Raw genomic sequence first — 17,421 nt, 5'->3', positions numbered from 1 at the left:
AGACCTTTTAACGCAGCGGACCTGCGGGGCCATCCGTGGGTACGTGGGTCGCGCCAGGAGGGCTGCCGGTCCGCCATGACCGCCGGCAGGGGCACGTGGTCGATGGCGCCGGGTGGAAAAGCCCGCCGACTCTCGACTCGAATATCGGGGGGGGGGGGGGGGGGGGGTGATAATTCGCCCGGTAAACAGCACAAAGCCGTACGTTGGCCGTATAAAAAGGGGGTCAGGGTCCTCTTGGTACTTGCAACTTGGAGACCTTGCGCGTTGCGGTTGCCCGTTGCCGGGGTTGGTTACAAGTTATGTGTGAATATGTAAAGCTAACGGCCGTCCGTCAGGGTCAGCCACATGGCACTGTGGTCACAGCGTCACCCGCAAACAGAATGTCTCCGCAGCGGCCAAGCACTGGCGCCACAGACCCGCCGCCGCTGCCGCCCCCCCTCACACCTGCACCAAAACTACCGCCGCTATACTCCCGCCGCTGTGCTAGCATGAACCAACATGCAGCTAGAGACTCCTATGACATTCCTTCCCTCCCTTGCCAAATCCGGCGGGACGCGAGCTCGATGCCGCGCTCCTCGCACACCGACACCAGCTCGGGCGGCTTGCGGTCCGCAGTGAGAATCTGAGCGGAGCACGCGCAAAGAACGCGTCAGATTCGGCCGGAGGTGTGTGTGCAACTGGCTGTGTGTGCTTGCACACACCTTCAAGCTCGGGGCGGCCCCCACCTTGAGCGCGGCGGCGAGCGCCTTGAGCCCCTCATTGCCGATCTGGGTGTGGTTGAGATACAGCCCCTCGAGTCGCGGGGCACTCCCCTCCTTGCCGAAGGCGTCGGCCAGCGCCTTGAGCCCCTTGCTGCCAATCTGGAGGGAAGAGAGGTCGAGATACTTGAGCCGCAGGGCGACCCCGCTCGCAATCACCTCCGCCAGCTGCGCCGCCTCCGCGTCGCCCCAGCCGAGCCCACGGTAGTTGAGCCACTTGGTCTGCCCAAACTGCTCCTCGAAGGCGGCCTCGTACAGCCGCTTCACGAGCGGCTTGTCGTCCTTGCCGTTGGTGAAGCTCTTCGTCTCCAGCTCCGCCGCGAACTGAGAAGGCAGCAGCGGAGGGCGCCGGCCGCCGCCCTTGACGCACTCGTTGATCAGGGAGAAGCAGCACCAATACTCCTTATCGTCACGCATCAGGCCGAGGTCAAGCGACTTCTTCCCGTCCTTGGTCAGGCTCGCCCAGGCGTTCTCCGTGTAGCACCAGCCGCGGTCAAAGTACTCGGCCACGTTGGTGCCCGTGATCCAGGCCAGCAACGGCGAGAAGCAGCTGCTGTTGTGGCCCGCCGGGAAGGAGGTGAGCCGCAGCACGGTCGTGTGCTGGTGGGAGTAGAGCGTGCCGAGGCAGCCCAGCCCCTGCTTGAAGAGCGCGTTCTCCGCCTCGGTGCGCATGACGCCGTTGGCGGGGTCGGGGTGCTGGTGCAGCGAGAGAAAGTCCCAAAACACGCCGAGCCGCAGCCTGCCGTGCTCCGGATGGCGCAACAGGGCCTTGAGCGCCTTTGCGACGCGGCGGAGGTTGGCTCCGCGCGGGTCGGGGTGCTCCTTGGTCAGCCACGGGTAGGAGAGCGCGGCGACGGGAAGCCCACCGTACGGAATGGTCGCGTCGACGAGGCGGGCGAGCGAGATGAAGGCCTCGTCGGGCAGCGCCTGGCGGTGGGTGAGGATGCCGCCCGCGCCGGCGAAGTCGACGATCCACTGCGCATCGACGAGGGCGATGGCGCTGCTCGTGAGGACCGGCTCCAGGTCGCCGCCATGGCGCCTGCGCCACCGCTCCAGCTTCTCCTCATCGATGTCGAGCTCAGGGTGGGCCCAAACTTCTTCGGGGGGGGGCAGATCCATGCAGGCACGGCGGCGGTCGTCGAAAAAAGAATTCTGGAACGCGCCCCTCTCACAGCAGACTGGCACGAACTAGCACCACAAAAGGCACAGCAGACAACGGCCCCTTATGGGCCGTCGAAGAGGCCGTCATACTCCTCCGGCCTCGCCCCCCCTTCCCAACCCTCCCCTGGCTCAGGCTCCTCATCCTCGCGGCGCGCAGTGCGCACCCCGCCCCGCGAAGACGAACCCTTCCGCCGGCGTGCCTCGCGGGACTGCCGCCCGCTGCCGCCGCCCTTCCCCCCCTCCGCTGCCCGCGCCGCCTTCTCCGCCGCCCGCGCGGCCGCCTTCGCCTCCTCCGCCGCTAACAGCGCCTCCCTCCGCGTGACCCCTATGGGCCCCTTGCGCATCCAGGAGAGGTCGCGCGAGCGACCTATCCAGGGGTTACTCGGATACGGCGCAACGTAGCCGCTGCGCAGCTCCGAGTAGTCGCCAACGCCCCCCCCCAAATAGCCCTCCAAGCAAGCATCGCAGACCCACTCGCCTAGCTGAGAGATCTCAGAACTCTCGCCGCGCCAGATCTCCTTCTCCGCCGCCTCCATCTCCTCTCTCGACCAGCCCCCCAGCTCCGACCAGCCCTCACGCAACGCCCGGCGCCACAGCCACGGCTCCACGCCAAACTCGTCGTAAAAGCGCCCAAAGCAATCCTGACACTCGAGGCCTGGGCCTCGAGCGTCCTCCGCGGAGACGGGGTTGTCCGTGCTCGCGCCCGCCCACTCCTCGAGCGTCGCCGCTACGAGCGCCCCGTAGACAGCGTCGACCGCCGCCTCCGCCAACGCCTCAGCAGCCGCCTCGCCCGCCTTAGAACCCGTGGCCTCATCTAACAGAATGAAAGGGTGGGGCGCGCCGGCAGCGTCCGAGACCGGCGTCTCGGGCGGGGTAATGCCGGCGGGCCCCCAATATGGGGCACGTCCAGGTCCATCAGCAGCGAGCGAGGGCGGGCCGCCCTCCTCCCCCTCCGCCGGCGCCGCGCCGCCGGTGGAAACCTCCTCCACGGGGTTGGGCCGCTCAGCAGCCAAACCCGCCGCGGTGTCGGGCACCTTCTCGAGCCCTCCCCCGCGAAAAAAGAACCGATTTTGGCGTTACCTTACCTCTCGAGGTTCTCGAGGTGGATATCCTTTGGCCGCGTTGGGTAGCTTACCGTCGCAGGGTCGGCGAGATCCTCTCTGGAAGGCGGCGGACGTGCTGCACAGAATCAGAAAGGTGAAAGGGATTCTGAACGAAGCGCGGGACGACCTCGACGGTGACTTGGACCACGAAGAATTTTACAACAAAACTCCCTCGCACAATACTGGGCACGGGTGCGGAGCCTCCAGATACGTAGATACGCGCCTCCTCGCAGGACATGGGTGTCCGGCGCCTCCAGAGACTGCACAGACATGTACAGCAGACTATGCACTAGCGCTTGCGTGCGCGCAAGCTCAGCGGGGTGGCTCGCCGTCGCAGCGCATAACCAAGCGCGTGCATGCGTGGCAAAGCCAAGCTCTCGTCCCCATTATTTTGCATGTGTGGTGTGGGGGGAGCGCATAATGTAGGGCCGCGCTCAGCCTCAGCTTGTCTGATAGCGGCGCCGCAGCGGGGGGGATCTCGGAGCTTCCTCACGGCTGACCTGCCATTTGCATGATGATGAGCACCGCGTCGTGGGGGATCTGGCGGCGCGCAAGCGTCATCAACAGCTCGCTCCGTGTCCGAATCCGGAGCGCACGCCTTTCCCGCGCGCGGCAAACCCACGCGCGCAGCGCGATGCGCGGCAGCATCGCCGCCCGGAGGAGAGTGCGGGCGGCCTCCTTCCGGTCGCGAGGTGTGAGCAGCACGGGGATTCCTGCGGGAAGTGGATAGCGGCCCAGCTGCGGGCCTTCTTCCGGGTCGCGCATCTCCCAGCGCATCGGCAGGTCAGCATTGGGTGGTGCGTCGGCCCATTGCACCGTGCGTGGGCGCGGCTCGCCGACGAGGGCCCCGCACGCATCGTCGAACGCCCACTGGTAGCAGGGCCTGCCCGCTCGATGGCGGCGAGCCGCGACGGCCTCGAAGAGCGCCGCGCACAGAAAGCGCGCAGCCGTCGTCTCGACGAGCGTGCGCCAGTAGCAGACATAGTCGACGCCCGAGAGGAGGGTGAGGAGGGCGATCCGCTCCGACTTGCAGCCGTTGTACATGACAAACTCGAGGGCGCCGCCGTGGCGCGGCGAGTGCCTATTGCGCAGAGGGAGGTGAGGATGAATGGCCGAGTAGGAAGCAGGACAGGTGACGCAAGAAGACACTGCCGGCCGAGCAGCGCGGCGATGGCAAACGGCGGCGGCGGCGCGAGGCGTCCGTCGGCGGTGGTGAGACCAAGGGTGTGGCGAGCCGAACCGAAGCGAGCGTTGGCATGCCCCGCGAAGAGGAAGCGCTGCGTCGCACGGCGGCCAAGCAGACGGCACAGGTCGTTGAAGGTCCCGCCGCAAAGGACCGATGCAGGCAGGTGGAGAGACGCCTCGAGCCCCTCGAGCACTACGTTGTCAAGTGGCGCCCTGCGAGGGCTGCACGCCAGCACGGCCAGCTCGCACCGGACAGGGGCTGTTTCGCCGGTGCGCTCCTCCGCTGCCTCAGCCATTCTTGCTGCCGCCGCCGCCATCCTTGCTGCCGCAATCAGAACAGCACACGCCGACACGGTGATGATCGTCGCACTCGTGAGTCCGGTCAAACGACCCGCCGCCTTTTTTGTACGCGAGCGACATCGCCGGTGAGAAGTTCACCCAGGTGCGCGACATCACAGAACGGCCGGCCTCGAGGCCGAACAGGGCGGCAGAGGACACGGCCAGCATGATGCAAGTCCTCCTTGTCGAAAAGAATTTAACCAATCCAGGCCCGAGTAGAGGGGGCGGTCTGCTCCCATCCCTCCCTTGGGTTGTCTGTTTTCTTTCTTTCTGGGGCGGTCTGCTGCTAGGGGAAACCCGGAGCGCGGAGCCAACCCTCGGAGACCCGTGTTTACTTTACGGCCCTTGCCCTGCGAACGCGCACCCCCGCGGGGCTAGGGCTCTCTTGCCCGCAACCCGATCCCGATCATCCGGCCCGCTGGGTGCGCTCCTCAGCTCCCCGGCCCTACACCACCCCTAGAAACAAATCTCAAATAAAACTCTCAAATAAAACTCTCCTAGAATGCTAGCTACCCAAGCTCAATTTTATATAGCAGGGCCCGCCCCCTGTTCAGTCTAGCGTAGACTGAACAGGCGCTCTGCAACCTCCGAAAGTCGCATCTGAGGCGGCGGGCCCCCGTGGCGTGACCCAGCGGAGCACTCCTTCGCCGCTCGTCATGATCGGTAATGTCCGAGCAGCTGTGCGGACGGCTTCATGTCGCTCTCGTCGAGAGCGTTTTGGCGGCCCGGCGGGTGGGAGAATCTGTGTCGTCTGATGTGTCACTGTGTACGTCACATCGGTCTTGATAACAAGCACGGTCGATCCGTCGAAGCGATATACTCGTCACGTCACGCTGGACGGCTTGCACGGAGCTCTGTGCCGGCACACACAGGAAGAGCCGTACGGCAAGAAGAGCTCGATAGGGAGCGAGAATCGTCAAAGGTGCTCACGCAGGTTTCGGACGTCCGTCCTGGTGCGGTCAGTTCCCCCCAGGTTTGACCGCGCAGGTCTCAAAACTCGTCGAGCACTCGTAGCCTTTCTGCGACTCTCTGCGTGCTGCCGGCTCGGGAAGAGCAGATTTTGCAAGATATCTCAACGAGATCCGACATCTGCGCGGTCATTTTTGGAGTGATCTTACCGCGTCATGACGGAGTCTTGATACCTCTCGGAGCACCTCTAACGGTTCTCGCTCCCTATCGAGCTCTTCTTGCCGTACGGCTCTTCCTGTGTGTGCCGGCACAGAGCTCCGTGCAAGCCGTCCAGCGTGACGTGACGAGTATATCGCTTCGACGGATCGACCGTGCTTGTTATCAAGACCGATGTGACGTACACAGTGACACATCAGACGACACAGATTCTCCCACCCGCCGGGCCGCCAAAACGCTCTCGACGAGAGCGACAAGAAGCCGTCCGCACAGCAAGCCGGTGGAGCCGAGCGCGCGGAATCGACGATGGCGTGCCGGCCATGGGCCCGGACGAAGGTCCTGGCTCGAAAACGCGAGCAGAGGCTGCCGTGTGGGGCCACGGCGAGCCTCGGGCGAGAAAGACAGCTCTCGGTAGAGAGGAGCTGCTATATAAAAATCCGGCTTGGGTAGGAAAGCCCTAGGCCTGGGCTTTGCGCGTTTTCTGAGGAAGCCGTCGCCCGCGCCTCGCCTGTCGCGCGAATCGTGTCGTGCGACCGCCTTTCCTTGTAAAATTCTTTGCAAAAAGGTTTCTCAAAATCGGCGCTTGCAGATCGCTAGTGTGCACGCTGACGCAGGTTGAGGGACATATACCCGCACACATGGAGCTCCAACCAGCGGACGTCGACGCGCGTAGAGACGAGCTGTACTGGGTGCGCGCGGCGCGGCTGCTCCTCTCCGCCGCGCCCGAGCACCTCTTCGCTCCCCGCTTCAAAGCGCTGTGGAATCGGCGCTACCCGGATCTGCCGTGGGACGCATCGCGAGGCGGCCTCCTGGTCGACGGCTCGCCGTCCTTTGATCTCGAGCTCCTCGGCACCGTGACATTCGAGCGCGGCTCGGCGTCGATCATGCTGACCGCAGAGGATTTGAGCGGCAAGCTCCCTCCGCGCGTTCGCTTTACGCTGCGTGCGCCGGGCGGCTCGCTGCTGGGCGAATACCGCGTGACGCCGGGCAAGCGTGCTGCCGAGTACAGCGCGTCGCGGCTGCCTGTCGACCCCGCCTACAGCGGCCCGCTCGATGTGGAGCTGCAGGTGCTGCGGCAAACGGTGCTCGGCTGCCGGCCCAGCTCAGAGGCTACAAAGGGCAACGCGCCCGACAAGCTGAGGGCGGGGCTGCCGGAGAAGTGGGACGGCGGGCTGCATATGAGCGTCTGGACGGACCATTGGCTCGACTTGGGCTGCCCGGCGTCGCTGCGGGACGACCTCAAGGCGATCAACGACTTCCGCAATCAGCTCATCGCGCACGCTGCCAACCCCGGCCGGCTGACGCTGCCGCTGAAGGCGTACCGGGGGCTTCGTTCGATGCTCCAGGCGTTTGCAAAGGACCACGTGAAGGCGCTGGACGTGTCGTCATGCGAGGCGATGCTGCGGGCCATCGACGAAGTGAACGGCATGACGTTTCAGGCGTCGGCGTTTGAGGAGCTGAGGAAGGCGATGCATTTGGAGGCGCAGGTCCAGGCCGCGGCTCTGCGGCAGCAGGTGCAGCAGCAGGCGGAGGAGACGCGGCAGGTGGTGATTAACGACGGTTCGAGCACACGTGATGCTCTGAGGCAGCATCGCGAGGCCGATCTTGGTCGCGAGGCGCTGGAGGCGGACCAGCAGGTAGAGGCGGCAGTCGCGGCGATGCAGGTAGAGCAGCTGAAGGTGAAGCATGCGCTGGCAAAGCGCGACGCGATTCAGCGCGACCGGCGTCTGACCACTCGGCCGCTGATACAGCCGATACCTCTCGGCGGCGTCTCACGACAGCAGCTCGATGAGCACTCGGCTGCTCTTGCCACGCCGCCCTCGGCGGCTGCGGGGAAAGAGCGCAGCGCGACGCTATCCTCATCAGGCAGCAGCGGCGCCTCCACCATCCTTACCATCACCATCGAGGGCAGCTTAACCGGTCCGCCGCCCTTTGACAGCGGAGCGTTCAAGGCGAGGCTCGCCGAGAAGCTTGACATGCGGCCCGACGACCAGTTCAAAGTCAGACTGGTCAAGCAAGGCGGCCGTCGGCAGCACGAGGTGCAGACGAGCCCGAGCTTCTTCGTCCGCGTCGAGGTCGACGAGCAGGGCTACCTGAGCTACGAGTCAAGCTCTTCGGAGTCCGCCAGCGCGAGCGGCAGCGAGAGCTCCGACTTTTCCGCTGCCGACAAGGAGGCCGCCAGCGGCGAGATTACCATGCATGTAAAGCGTGCGTTGCGGCCGCACCGCGTCGCGGCCGAGGCGATCGAGGTGCTCTGGGTGGAGGAGGGCTCGATCGTCGTCGGGCTGCAGCTCGACCTGCCGTATGCTCTCAAGCTGATTGACTTGCACCAGAGTAAAAGGCTCGGGGAGGAGTTCAGCATCGTCTCGTGCGCCCTCGGCGAGCAGCGCCCTTCCGTCTCGAAAGCCGAGATGAACGAAGTCCCTCTGGCCGTTCGCAACGAATTCCCTCCGGCCATTCGCGAGGTCGTGTTCGCGCCGAACCATTTTGAGGCGCTCGGCCTGCCGGTGAGCCGGGTTGTGGACGATTCTGAGTTGAAGCGCGCCTTCCTCAAACGCATTCGGGCTGTTCACCCGGACAATCACCGTCTGACGGACGCAGCTCTGCTCGCAGAGGCGGCTGAGGCAGTGGCAGAGGCGGCGGCGGCGGAGGCAGCGGCGGCGGAGGCAGCGGCGGCGGAGGCGGCGGCGGCGGCGGCGGCGGCGGCGGCGGCGGCGGCGGCGGAGGCGGAGGCGGCGGTGTTGGCGGCGGCGTGGGTGGCGGAGGGGGCGGAGGCGGCGGAGGCGATGGCGGCGGCGGCGGCGGCGGCGGAGGAGGAGGAGGAGGAGGAGGAGGAGGAGGAGGAGGAGGAGGCGGAGGCGAAGGCGGAGGCGGAGGCGGAGGCGGCGGAGGCGGAGACGGAGGCGGCGGCGGCGGCGGCGGAGGCGGAGGCGGAGGGGTGGGCAGAGGCGGAGGCGGAGGCGGGCTGCTTAGCAGCATCGAAGCGGCTCAACGAGGCTCGCGATGTGCTCAAAGACCCGTTCCGCTGCGCCGAGCATGTCGATGAGATTGAGCGCGCGCGCGGTGCTGCTCTTAAGGGCCCGTGGGAAAAGGACGCCCTTCAAGAGCTGGAGAAGGTGCAGGCACGACGGGATGCACACCGGATGGAGGCGGAGGCCAAGGCAATGGCAGAGGCGGAGGCCAAGGCAGCGGCGGCATTGCCGCTGCTGGCGAGCAGCGTCGATTTGTCGGGATTCGACCTTGGCGACGGTGGCGAGATGGTGGGAACGGTTGTCGCGTGGATGGAGTCGGCGCCGTCGGCGCTGACGTCGCTGACGCTCGACTGGGGCAAGGTGTGCGGCCGCGTGCGGGAGGCGGTGCTGGACGTGGTGCGGACGACGCGCACGCTCGTCGCGCTGAGCGTGGGCGAGGAGGGGACGATGCCGCTCAACCCGCTGCAGCTCAACGGGCGCGGGGCGGTGAAGTCGCTCGATTTGTCGTACAAGTTTTTAGGACCCCGATCGGCTGCCGTCATTGCGGCTGGTGTTTCCGTCAACGGGGTGCTGACCAACCTCGTGCTCTGGGGAAACAACATCGGCGACGAGGGCGCCAAGGCGCTAGCAGCCGCTCTTGGCGTCAACGGGGTGCTGACCTCCTTGGATGTGCGCGGCAACAGGATCGGCCCCACCGGCGCCACCGCGATCGCCGACGCCCTCAAGGGCAGCGGGGTATTGACCTCCTTGGATGTGGGCTTGAACGGCCTCACCGAGGAGGCGGCCCTCGGCATCGTGCGTGTTGAGCGGCAGCGCAACAAGCTGACCTCGCTGGGCTTGGCTCGCTGCAGCATCGGCCCGACTGGCGCCGCAGAGATCGCCGAGTACGTGTCGGGCAGTGGGGTGCTGAAAAACCTCAACCTACGCGAGAACCGCATCGGCCCCAAGGGAAGGAAAGCGATTCACGATGCGGTGAGCGGGCGGGAAGGGTTCGAGCTCGAGATGTGAGGGGTGGATTCTGGAGCGTGGACGGCGCAGGGGAGCATGCGGGTAGTTAGACGGGGTTGTCTGCTATATCAGTTGCGTCGAGTTTCCGTTTCTTTTGGATTTTGCGTATTTCAGCAAGGTGCTGAAAAGCATCAACCGACGAGGGGAAAGGCATGGTTCGAGATGCGGTCAGAGGGCGGGTAGGGTTCAAGCTCGAGATCAGCTCGAGATGTGAGTGGGCTCTCGCTGAGAATTGGAGGTGCATGAATTCGGACGGTCTTGTAGCGCTTTCGTCGGGATATTGGGAATGGGGGTTTCTTTCAAGTTTTTTTTCAGCAGACTAGCGAAGAGAGGACAGAGATCAGAGAGAGTTTTACAACAAAACTCCCTCTCACTCACGACACTAGTATCAGAGAGATCAATCAGAGTCCCCACTAACCCCACCATTTGTGTGATGCTCCGCTTGCGCCTTGCGGCGACCACCATGCTTGAGATTCTGCTTGCGTACCACGCAATCTGGCCGCTGGCGATGGGAGCAGCCCTTGGCGTGCTGAACGCAGTACCTTCCGTCGCGGAGGGGGAGACGGCCGGGTACCGAAGCTCGAGGATCAGGCTGACCCGGACCGCATCCCGGGTGTCCGCCGCACTGAGTGTTGACCCGCTTGTCCTCTGCCATGAGTGAGAACCGACGAAACACCTCGATGAGGCTGACAGCAATCGACGAAGCACCTCGACGAGGCTCGGTTGGTATTGATCAGACACGAACAACTCCGACTGGGAGACACTCATTTTGGCGTAACAGATATGGCGGACGGCATCTCCAATGAGTTGGCGGATATGCGAGCCCAGATAGCAGCAGGTCTCCACGCTCACGACGAAGGAAGGGAGTGATCAATCCGTGTAGCGTTGGTGACGTTGATGTACTTCTCTCCGGAGGGTGCTATCGGGCCCGCGATGCCTGGCCGAGCCAGCTGCGACCCCGTTTAGGCACACTGTAGCCAGTACGCCGTCTCGAGACTTGCGCTTGCGTTTAGTTTTGCCTTCCGGGGGGTATCGGCCTCTTCGGCGTGGGGTCGATTCCGTGTCGCGTGTGCGCCCCGGCGTGTGTGGAGTGGTGCGGACCGAAAGTGGGTAGCAGCAGGAGGATGTACGAAGAGATTAGGAGCAGCAGGGACCCGAGGGACCATGTGGAAGACGGCTAGTGCTAGTCCCCCATCGGGAGGACGACCCCGACTAGTCGCCGACCACACCCACAAAGAACCCTGCACAAAGATCGCAAGGGCGGGGACCTGTTCATTTTTACCCATCTCACAGTAGAGAGGTGTCCGTTTTATTTATTTATTTATCACACGTCACACGGACAGTACGTACGGCTTTACGTGCTATACGTCCCCTCCCGCACACGGACCCACACGCGACACGGGCCGTGTCACAGGGTGGCGCTCGTGCGTCCCAGGTGTCGTGTGGCGTATCAATTTAGTGTCATCACGAAAAAAGCGGCGGCCGGCGCGTATACTCGGGGTGGGTGCTGGGTGTCGTACTAGCTACTACTGACCTGGGGAAGGGGCACTCCTCGCTCCAGAAGCAGCACCAGCTCCACGTGCGGGGTGTGTGGGAACATGTCGATCGGGATCGCCCTCTGCAGCGCAAAGGGTGCGCCGCGGCCGCGGCTGCCGCAGAGCACGCGCAAATTCGCCGCGAGCGACCCGCCCTTGACGACGTAGTCGCGCCGCAGCGTGAACCCGTGCGGGTTGCAGGACACAAACACGACGCGCCGCACCGAGGCCGCCTGCCGCACAGACTTGCACACGGCCTATGGGGGAAGGTTCCTGGAATTCCTAGCCCGAGCTCCCAGCAGTCGAGCACAGTCGACAGACGAGGAGGTCTAGGGGTTAGGGTTAGGGCTAGGGCTAGGGCTAGGCTTAGGGTTAGTGTTAGTGTTAGGGTTGGGGGTTAGGGCTAGCGTTAGGGTTAGGCTTAGGGTTAGGGTTAGGCTTAGGTGCCGGTGCGAGGCCGGTCCGTGGAGGGTCGAGCACGGCTGCCGCCCACGCCGCCCCCTCCTCGCCCGCCGCCGCGCCCGCCGCGCCCCCGAGTGCCGCGGCGATGCCGTCCTCCGCCTTGACGCACCGCGCCTCGTACAAGCCCTGCAGCCCGTTCGCCGCAGCGTTCCGCCGCGCGTCAGCGACGCCCTCGCCGCTAACCTCCAAACCGACCACCCGCGTTGAGGCGCCCGCCGCGACCGCAGCACGGGCCACGTCGAGGCCGATCGCGCCGCCGCCGCAGCAGATATCGAGCAGCAAGGGCGGGAAGCAGCGCCCGCCGTCCGAGACGAGCGACCGGACCGTCTCCAGCAGCAGGTCCGCCTACAACGAATTGAGAGCTACGCATGAGTCATTCATTCGTTCATTCGGAGGGCCGTCTCGAGCAGCAGGTCCGCCGCGGCCGTGCACGTCTGGAAAAAGGCGAGCGGCGCTATCGACAGCCGCAAGCCGCTCCGCATCTCTTCGGTAATGCTGCCATCATGGCCCCGCAGCTCCGCCTCTCCCTCGCCGCCGCCGCTGCCCGCCGCATCGACGAGCAGCAAGCCGCCGGCACTCCGCACCAGGACCGACAACCTCTGTCCGTGAGCTGCGGCAGCCCGCGCCATCCGCGCGGCGAGCGCGGCGGTCGCGGCGGTCGTGGCAGGCGACAAGCCAGGGGGATCGCCGCCGCCTCCGCCCACGCCGCCGCCTCCGCCCACGCCGCCGCCTCCGCCCACGCCGCCGCCGCCCTCGCTATCGCCGTCGCCGCCAGAGCCCAAGCGCGTCGGGGTGAGGACGGCGACGGACTGGCGCGTGCGGAGGCTGCCGCGCAGCCGCAGCAGCGCAAACGGGAGCGAGGGCGGTGTACCGTCGCTTTGCACCGCCAATCCGGCCTCCCACTCCCGCATCGCGGCGCCGACCTCCGCGGCCACCGCCGCCATCCAGGCCGGCACAAACGGGACGCCGCCAACCTGATAAGCGATGAAGGAGCGATGAATGATTCTCGACTCAGTTCTCGGACAGGCACACAGAGGGGGGGGCAAAGGTGTGGCAGACGAACAGCGCTGCTGCTCCGGCGCGGGTCGCTTTGGAGTTAAGTTTGGTGTGGTGGCAGCGGTATGCGCGGACCGAGTGCCTTACACACTCCACGGCCGGATCTTGGAGGGAAGGCTGTCCTACGACTACTACTACGCGCGCGCGCGACGCCGCCCGCCTCGCCGATGGCGAGGCCGTCGCGGCTCGCCCCCACCCCCAGCCGGAAGCCGCAGCACACGCCCCCCGCCCGCGCTCGCCCGAAGTGCATCTCGCACGTGTTGCGCTCGCCGCCGCCGCCGCAGAAGCGCAACGGCTCGACGGCGCCGGCCGGCGGCGGCGGCGAGCTTGCGTGCACGCCGGCCGACCTCAGCCGCGCCACGAGGCGCTCCATCTCGGCCTATTAGCCACTCCTTACTCATGAGCTCATCATCACGGGTGAAGCGGCGCGCCACGAGGCGCTCCCTCTCGGCCTGCTTGCGAGCGCGCTGCCCCTCGAGCGGCATCTCCCACAGCGGAGCAACCACGTCCCGCGCGTCGCGCGGCAGCTCGAGGCCGAGCTCGCTCAGGCGGGCCGCGAGGTGGCTGGAGAGGAGGGGCGGCGCTACCTCGGAGGCGGCGGAGGCGGAGGCGGAGGAGGCGGAGGCGGAGGCGGCGGAGGCGGCGGAGGCGGCGGAGGCAGAGGCGGCGGAGGCGGAGGTGATGGCGGAGGTGGCGGTGGCGGAGGTGGCGGTGGCAGAGGCGGAAGTGGCGGAGGTGGCGGAGGTGGCGGAGGTGGCGGTGGCAGAGGAGGCGGTGGCGGTGGTGCGAGTCGGAGGCCGCTGGTCGAGCGGCGAGCGGTTGAGGCGCAGGCCGAGCCAGAAGCGGTTGCAGTGCACCTGCGCCAGCACATCGAGCGGCGCGGCGCACTTGTCACTAGAGCCTTGCAGCCCCGTCGCCTCGGTCAGGCCCGCCTTCGCAGCTCTCTTCGCTTCGTCGCTCGTGAAGCTGTGGCCCCGCCCGCCGCGCTTGCCGATGGCGCGGAAGACCAAGCTCGCCGCCGGAGTGCTCGCCGCCTCCTCCCGGCCCTCGAGCCGCGCGACGGACCGCCAGACAGCCAGCGCCGCGCCAAACACGCCTGCGTCGACGGCGGCGGCCGCGGCCCGGATCGCCGCCGGGCCGTCGGCCTCGCCCAAGGAGGCGCTCGCGAGCAGCACGTGCACGTAGCCGAGCGTAGACAGCTGGCAGAGGCGTGCAGCGAGGGTGTCGGCGTCAAGCGTGCTCTGTGGACTGAAGAGGACCTGGCCCTGCAGCGTCTTGAGCGCACGGCAGAGCGGCACCGTGGCCTGGACGTCGGAAGCGGCGTCCGACGGCCGCGCAGCGGTGCTGGCGAAGTAGACGAGCGGCGTCGAGGCGACGGCAGGCAGCACGCGGGGCATGTGTGTGTCTGGTCTCTGGTTGTCCGTAGAGAGCTCTGGTTGCGGCAGCTCACGGTCTCTTCTCCGAGACCTCGCGAGCCGGGAAGTTATTCACACCTGTGTGGGCAGGGCAGTGTGGTTTGGGCAGGCAGTGTGGGTTTCACGCCCGGGGCAGGTAGGGGATCGGCCCGGGCAGGGCCGGCAGGCAAGCGACGTCTCAGGCCACTTCACATATGCTGTCGCTGTGCGACCTCGACGACGAGCTTCTCTGCTGCGCGTTCCGCAGCCTCAGCGCGCACGAGATGGCTCGCGTGGCCTGCGCCCGCGCCGGCTGGGGCGCATTGGTGACGCGGGTGGCGGAGGAGCAGCTGCGGCTGCGGCGGAAGCTGCCTACGGGCCAAGGGGCATGGCCGTGCTGGCTGAGGAGCCTCGCGGCCCTGCAGCTGCTCGAGTGTCTGGTGGGGCCGATGCCGACGCGCACGTGGAGAGACGAGTTTCCAGCCCTCCGTGCCGAGGAGAGCCGCCGGAGAGCCCAGCTCAACGCAGACGACGCGTCCCAGTACTTCACAGACGAGTCGGACTACATGCCCGGGGGCGTGTTTGCCCTGGACAGCTTTCTACAGGAGGATTACGCCAAGGACGCCGTTCAGGCAAAGGTGGCGGCGGGCTGGGCGGCAGCGGACGCGGTCGCATTCGAGGCGACGAACGAGAGCGACCTCGCCTTCGCCCCGTCGCTGCGCGAGCGACAGGATCGGTTCGCGGCCACGCTGCACACGCGCTGCGGCATCGCGTCCAGGCTTGCCGGAGATGCAGCAGTGCCACAGGAGCGCTTGTTCGGCATGATCGACGGCGTGGACGGCCTCGCTCACGGCGATGCCGTGTGGGCGGTGGGGCGGATGCTGGAGTGCGGGGTCGGCGGCTCCTTCACCACCTCGTGCGAGTGCAGCTGTGTGCAGGGCACCCAGTTTCGGGACGAGGCGGGCTGCTCCTTTTTCGACCATGACACGCAATCATGGCGGTGCTGGGACTCTGCCATTGTCGCCGTGCGCAGCTCGCCGCCCGACAGCAGTGGCTTCCACGCACCCATCTTTGACCCGGTCACGCAGCAACGGCGCACGCGCGCCTACGCCGTGCAGAACCCCGTGTCGTGGTGGGTCCCGGCCCTCAGCCGGATCACCATCGAGGAGGTGCACGCGCCCGGCGAGTGGCAGGTGCGAGGGCTGCGCGTGCGGCAGCGCCTGTTTGTCGTGTCGATCAGCTTTGGCTGAAGAAGAGCGGCAAGGCTGTGGTGTGCTCTCTTGAGACCTGGCGTGTGTCCGTTGAGAGAGACGAGTCCGGGAGGAACGACGAGATGTCACCGCGACCCGCTGCGCCGATTATTCCTTTTTTGTTTTGAGGGCCACAAAAAGGAGATCGTGCGGCGGCGCGCCCGGGTCGTGCGGCGGCGTGCCCGAATCGGCATCCTCTAGAAAAAGAAACTGCCGCGCAGAGCGGCGTAGCGACCACCAGAGGCGAGCCGGCCTTCCAGGCGCTCGAGTGCCCCGCGAGGTGATGAGAAGAGTGGAGTTTGTCAGCTTCGACCATGTCCGCGTGCTCCAGCTCGTCGTGGCCTGGGAGGCATGCTTCCTCGCCATGCGCCGGCTGTGCAGACGCAGCTCTACACCGACCGTCCGCGAGCACGGAGCGTCGTACTGCTGCTCCGTCATCAATGCGTCGTGGTGCACGCTCGCCGGCGCCTACCTGACGCGTCACCTCGCGTCGATGCCCGACGAGAGCGCGGCGCACGTCGACCCTGACGACCCGAACTCGTGGGCGGGAGTGTGGGTCAAGCAGGCAGCCCGCACACGCTACCGCCTGCCGCGCTCTCCCCCGCCGCGCCCGCCGTGCCGGTTGGCGCCGCCGCCCCCGCCGCGCCGCCGCTGCCGCATGTACCCCTCTCGCGCCTCCGTCCGCCGCCCTTGCGTCCACTCCCACACCATGACCGGAGCCTGAACCCTGTGCGCTGGGAGGAGGGAGAGGTGCGGCAGCGAGGATGGAGGAGAGAGAGGCGGGAGGAGAGAGATCGCAGCGGTGAGGAGAGAGGCGGCACTTGGCACCTGCTGCCACAGCCCATCGCCGGGTCTTCACCGAGGCACGCCCTACCTCCGGACCGACGCACACACCTGCCGCAGCAGAGCTGCTTCCGGAGCTGCTTCCGGAGGCCAGACAGAGCTTCCGGAGCTGCTTCCGGAGGCCAGAGAGGGTTTCAGTCAGCCAGTCAGTCGGACACACCTCGTAGCACCGAGGACGGACCCACACGCACGCACACACACGCTGCACGGCGTGCGGCGACATGCGGCGACATGATGCGCAAGAGGCGCAAGAGGTGGGAGGGTGGCGGAGGTGCCGGTGGGAGCGGGGAGCGGAGGAGGAGCGGGCGGGACGGGCCGAGCGGCTGGCGGCGACCCAGCGGCTGGCCAATCCACCCCCCCACCCACGATTGGCTCTCTCTCTCTCTCTCTCTCTCTCTCTCTCTCTCTCTCTCTCTCTCTCTCTCTCCCTCTCTCTCTCTCTCCCTCTCTCTCTCTCTCTCTCTCTCTCTCTCTCTCTCTCTCTCTCTCTCGCACGCACACACACGCTTCACACGATTGGCTCGGGAGCCGACACGAGGCACACTGTCACCGGCCGTATCACTGGGTCCGGACTGCTGGCCGCACAGCTCACAGCTCACAGGACCGCTGCAGAGAGGGCTTCACCCTTGGGGGTTCATGCCGTCGTCCCTGGGCATCCCAGCTGTGTGCAGGGAGAGGAGAGAGGCGAGGAGCGAGGAGAGAAGAGAGGAGAAGGAGAGAGGAGAGGAGAGCAGAGAAGAGAAGAGAGGAGAGAGGAGAGGAGGGGCGAGGAGAGAGGAGAGAGGAGAGAGGAGAGAGGAGAGAGGAGAGAGGAGAGAGGAGAGAGGAGAGGTGCGCCCCCGCCCCGCACACAGCGGGTCCCCAAAGGGTCAAAGAGAGGGCGGGGCTCCGCCGTTGGTCCAGCGCACCACCTCCTCGTCGCGAATCGCCGTCGCCCCGCCTCTCTCCTCACCGCTGCCGCCTCACCGCCCGCCTCTCTCCTCCCAGGCGGCCTACCCGTTCTTGGCATGGCTGGCGATGGATCTGGCCCATACGGTGCGCGAGGAGGGGAGAGGAGAGGAGAAGAGAGGAGAGAGGAGAGAGGAGAGAGGCGAGGAGAGAGGAGAGAAGAGAGAAGAGAGGAGAGAGGAGAGGAGAGAAGAGAAGAGAGGAGAGAGGAGAGGAGGGGCGAGGAGAGAGGAGAGAGGAGAGAGGAGAGAGGAGAGTAGAGAGAGGAGAGAGGAGAGGTGC

At 66.3% G+C, this 17,421-nt stretch overlaps 5 protein-coding genes across 5 annotated transcripts in view; 3 read left to right on the top strand and 2 right to left on the bottom strand.

Moving 5' to 3' along the window:
• Positions 1–3,152: 3,152 nt before the first annotated feature.
• Positions 3,153–4,739, bottom strand: EMIHUDRAFT_444409 (hypothetical protein). Its single transcript, XM_005774196.1, has 2 exons — positions 4,175–4,739; positions 3,153–4,103 (listed from the first exon to the last, which is right to left on the bottom strand). The coding sequence occupies exons 1-2, from the start codon at positions 4,522–4,524 to the stop codon at positions 3,512–3,514; spliced, it is 942 nt and encodes a 313-aa protein (XP_005774253.1). The 5' UTR covers positions 4,525–4,739; the 3' UTR covers positions 3,153–3,511.
• Positions 4,740–6,309: 1,570 nt separating this feature from the next.
• On the top strand, positions 6,310–9,651 carry EMIHUDRAFT_117048 (hypothetical protein; the record flags this gene model as incomplete). The annotated part of the gene is made up of 1 exon (XM_005774195.1): positions 6,310–9,651. One exon carries the CDS (start codon positions 6,310–6,312, stop codon positions 9,649–9,651), a length of 3,342 nt encoding a protein of 1,113 aa, XP_005774252.1.
• A 1,519-nt stretch (positions 9,652–11,170) lies between these two features.
• Positions 11,171–14,101, bottom strand: EMIHUDRAFT_117047 (hypothetical protein; the record flags this gene model as incomplete). The annotated part of the gene is made up of 5 exons (XM_005774194.1): positions 11,171–11,443; positions 11,667–11,993; positions 12,233–12,622; positions 12,901–13,083; positions 13,139–14,101. 5 exons carry the CDS (start codon positions 14,099–14,101, stop codon positions 11,171–11,173), a joined length of 2,136 nt encoding a protein of 711 aa, XP_005774251.1.
• A 181-nt stretch (positions 14,102–14,282) lies between these two features.
• EMIHUDRAFT_444407 (hypothetical protein) lies at positions 14,283–15,494 on the top strand. Its single transcript, XM_005774193.1, has one exon. The coding sequence runs from the start codon at positions 14,314–14,316 to the stop codon at positions 15,346–15,348; it is 1,035 nt and encodes a 344-aa protein (XP_005774250.1). The 5' UTR covers positions 14,283–14,313; the 3' UTR covers positions 15,349–15,494.
• A 137-nt stretch (positions 15,495–15,631) lies between these two features.
• The window catches only part of EMIHUDRAFT_458309 (hypothetical protein), a gene marked incomplete at its 5' end in the record, with an annotated part of 5,366 nt that continues 3,576 nt past the window's right edge, over positions 15,632–17,421 (top strand). The window contains one exon of the mRNA XM_005774192.1: positions 15,632–15,898. Within this exon, the coding sequence (XP_005774249.1) occupies positions 15,632–15,898 (267 nt within the window). The remainder of the gene's footprint in view (positions 15,899–17,421) is intronic.

The sequence above is a fragment of the Emiliania huxleyi genome, assembly GCF_000372725.1.
Source record: "Emiliania huxleyi CCMP1516 unplaced genomic scaffold EMIHUscaffold_319, whole genome shotgun sequence".
Taxonomy (NCBI): domain Eukaryota; phylum Haptophyta; order Isochrysidales; family Noelaerhabdaceae; genus Emiliania; species Emiliania huxleyi.
The sequence above is the reverse complement of the archived record's forward strand: the minus strand, read 5'-3'. Positions and strand labels throughout refer to the sequence as shown.

Bases quoted from the DNA above. Each gene is read 5' to 3' on its own strand.
- EMIHUDRAFT_444409 (XM_005774196.1), bottom strand. From the start codon at position 4,524: ATGGCGGCGGCGGCAGCAAGAATGGCTGAGGCAGCGGAGGAGCGCACC. The intron at 4,104-4,174 runs GCAGTGTCTTCT...TCTGCGCAATAG, and splicing joins ATCGCCGCGCTGCTCGGCCG to GCACTCGCCGCGCCACGGCG.
- EMIHUDRAFT_444407 (XM_005774193.1), top strand. From the start codon at position 14,314: ATGCTGTCGCTGTGCGACCTCGACGACGAGCTTCTCTGCTGCGCGTTC.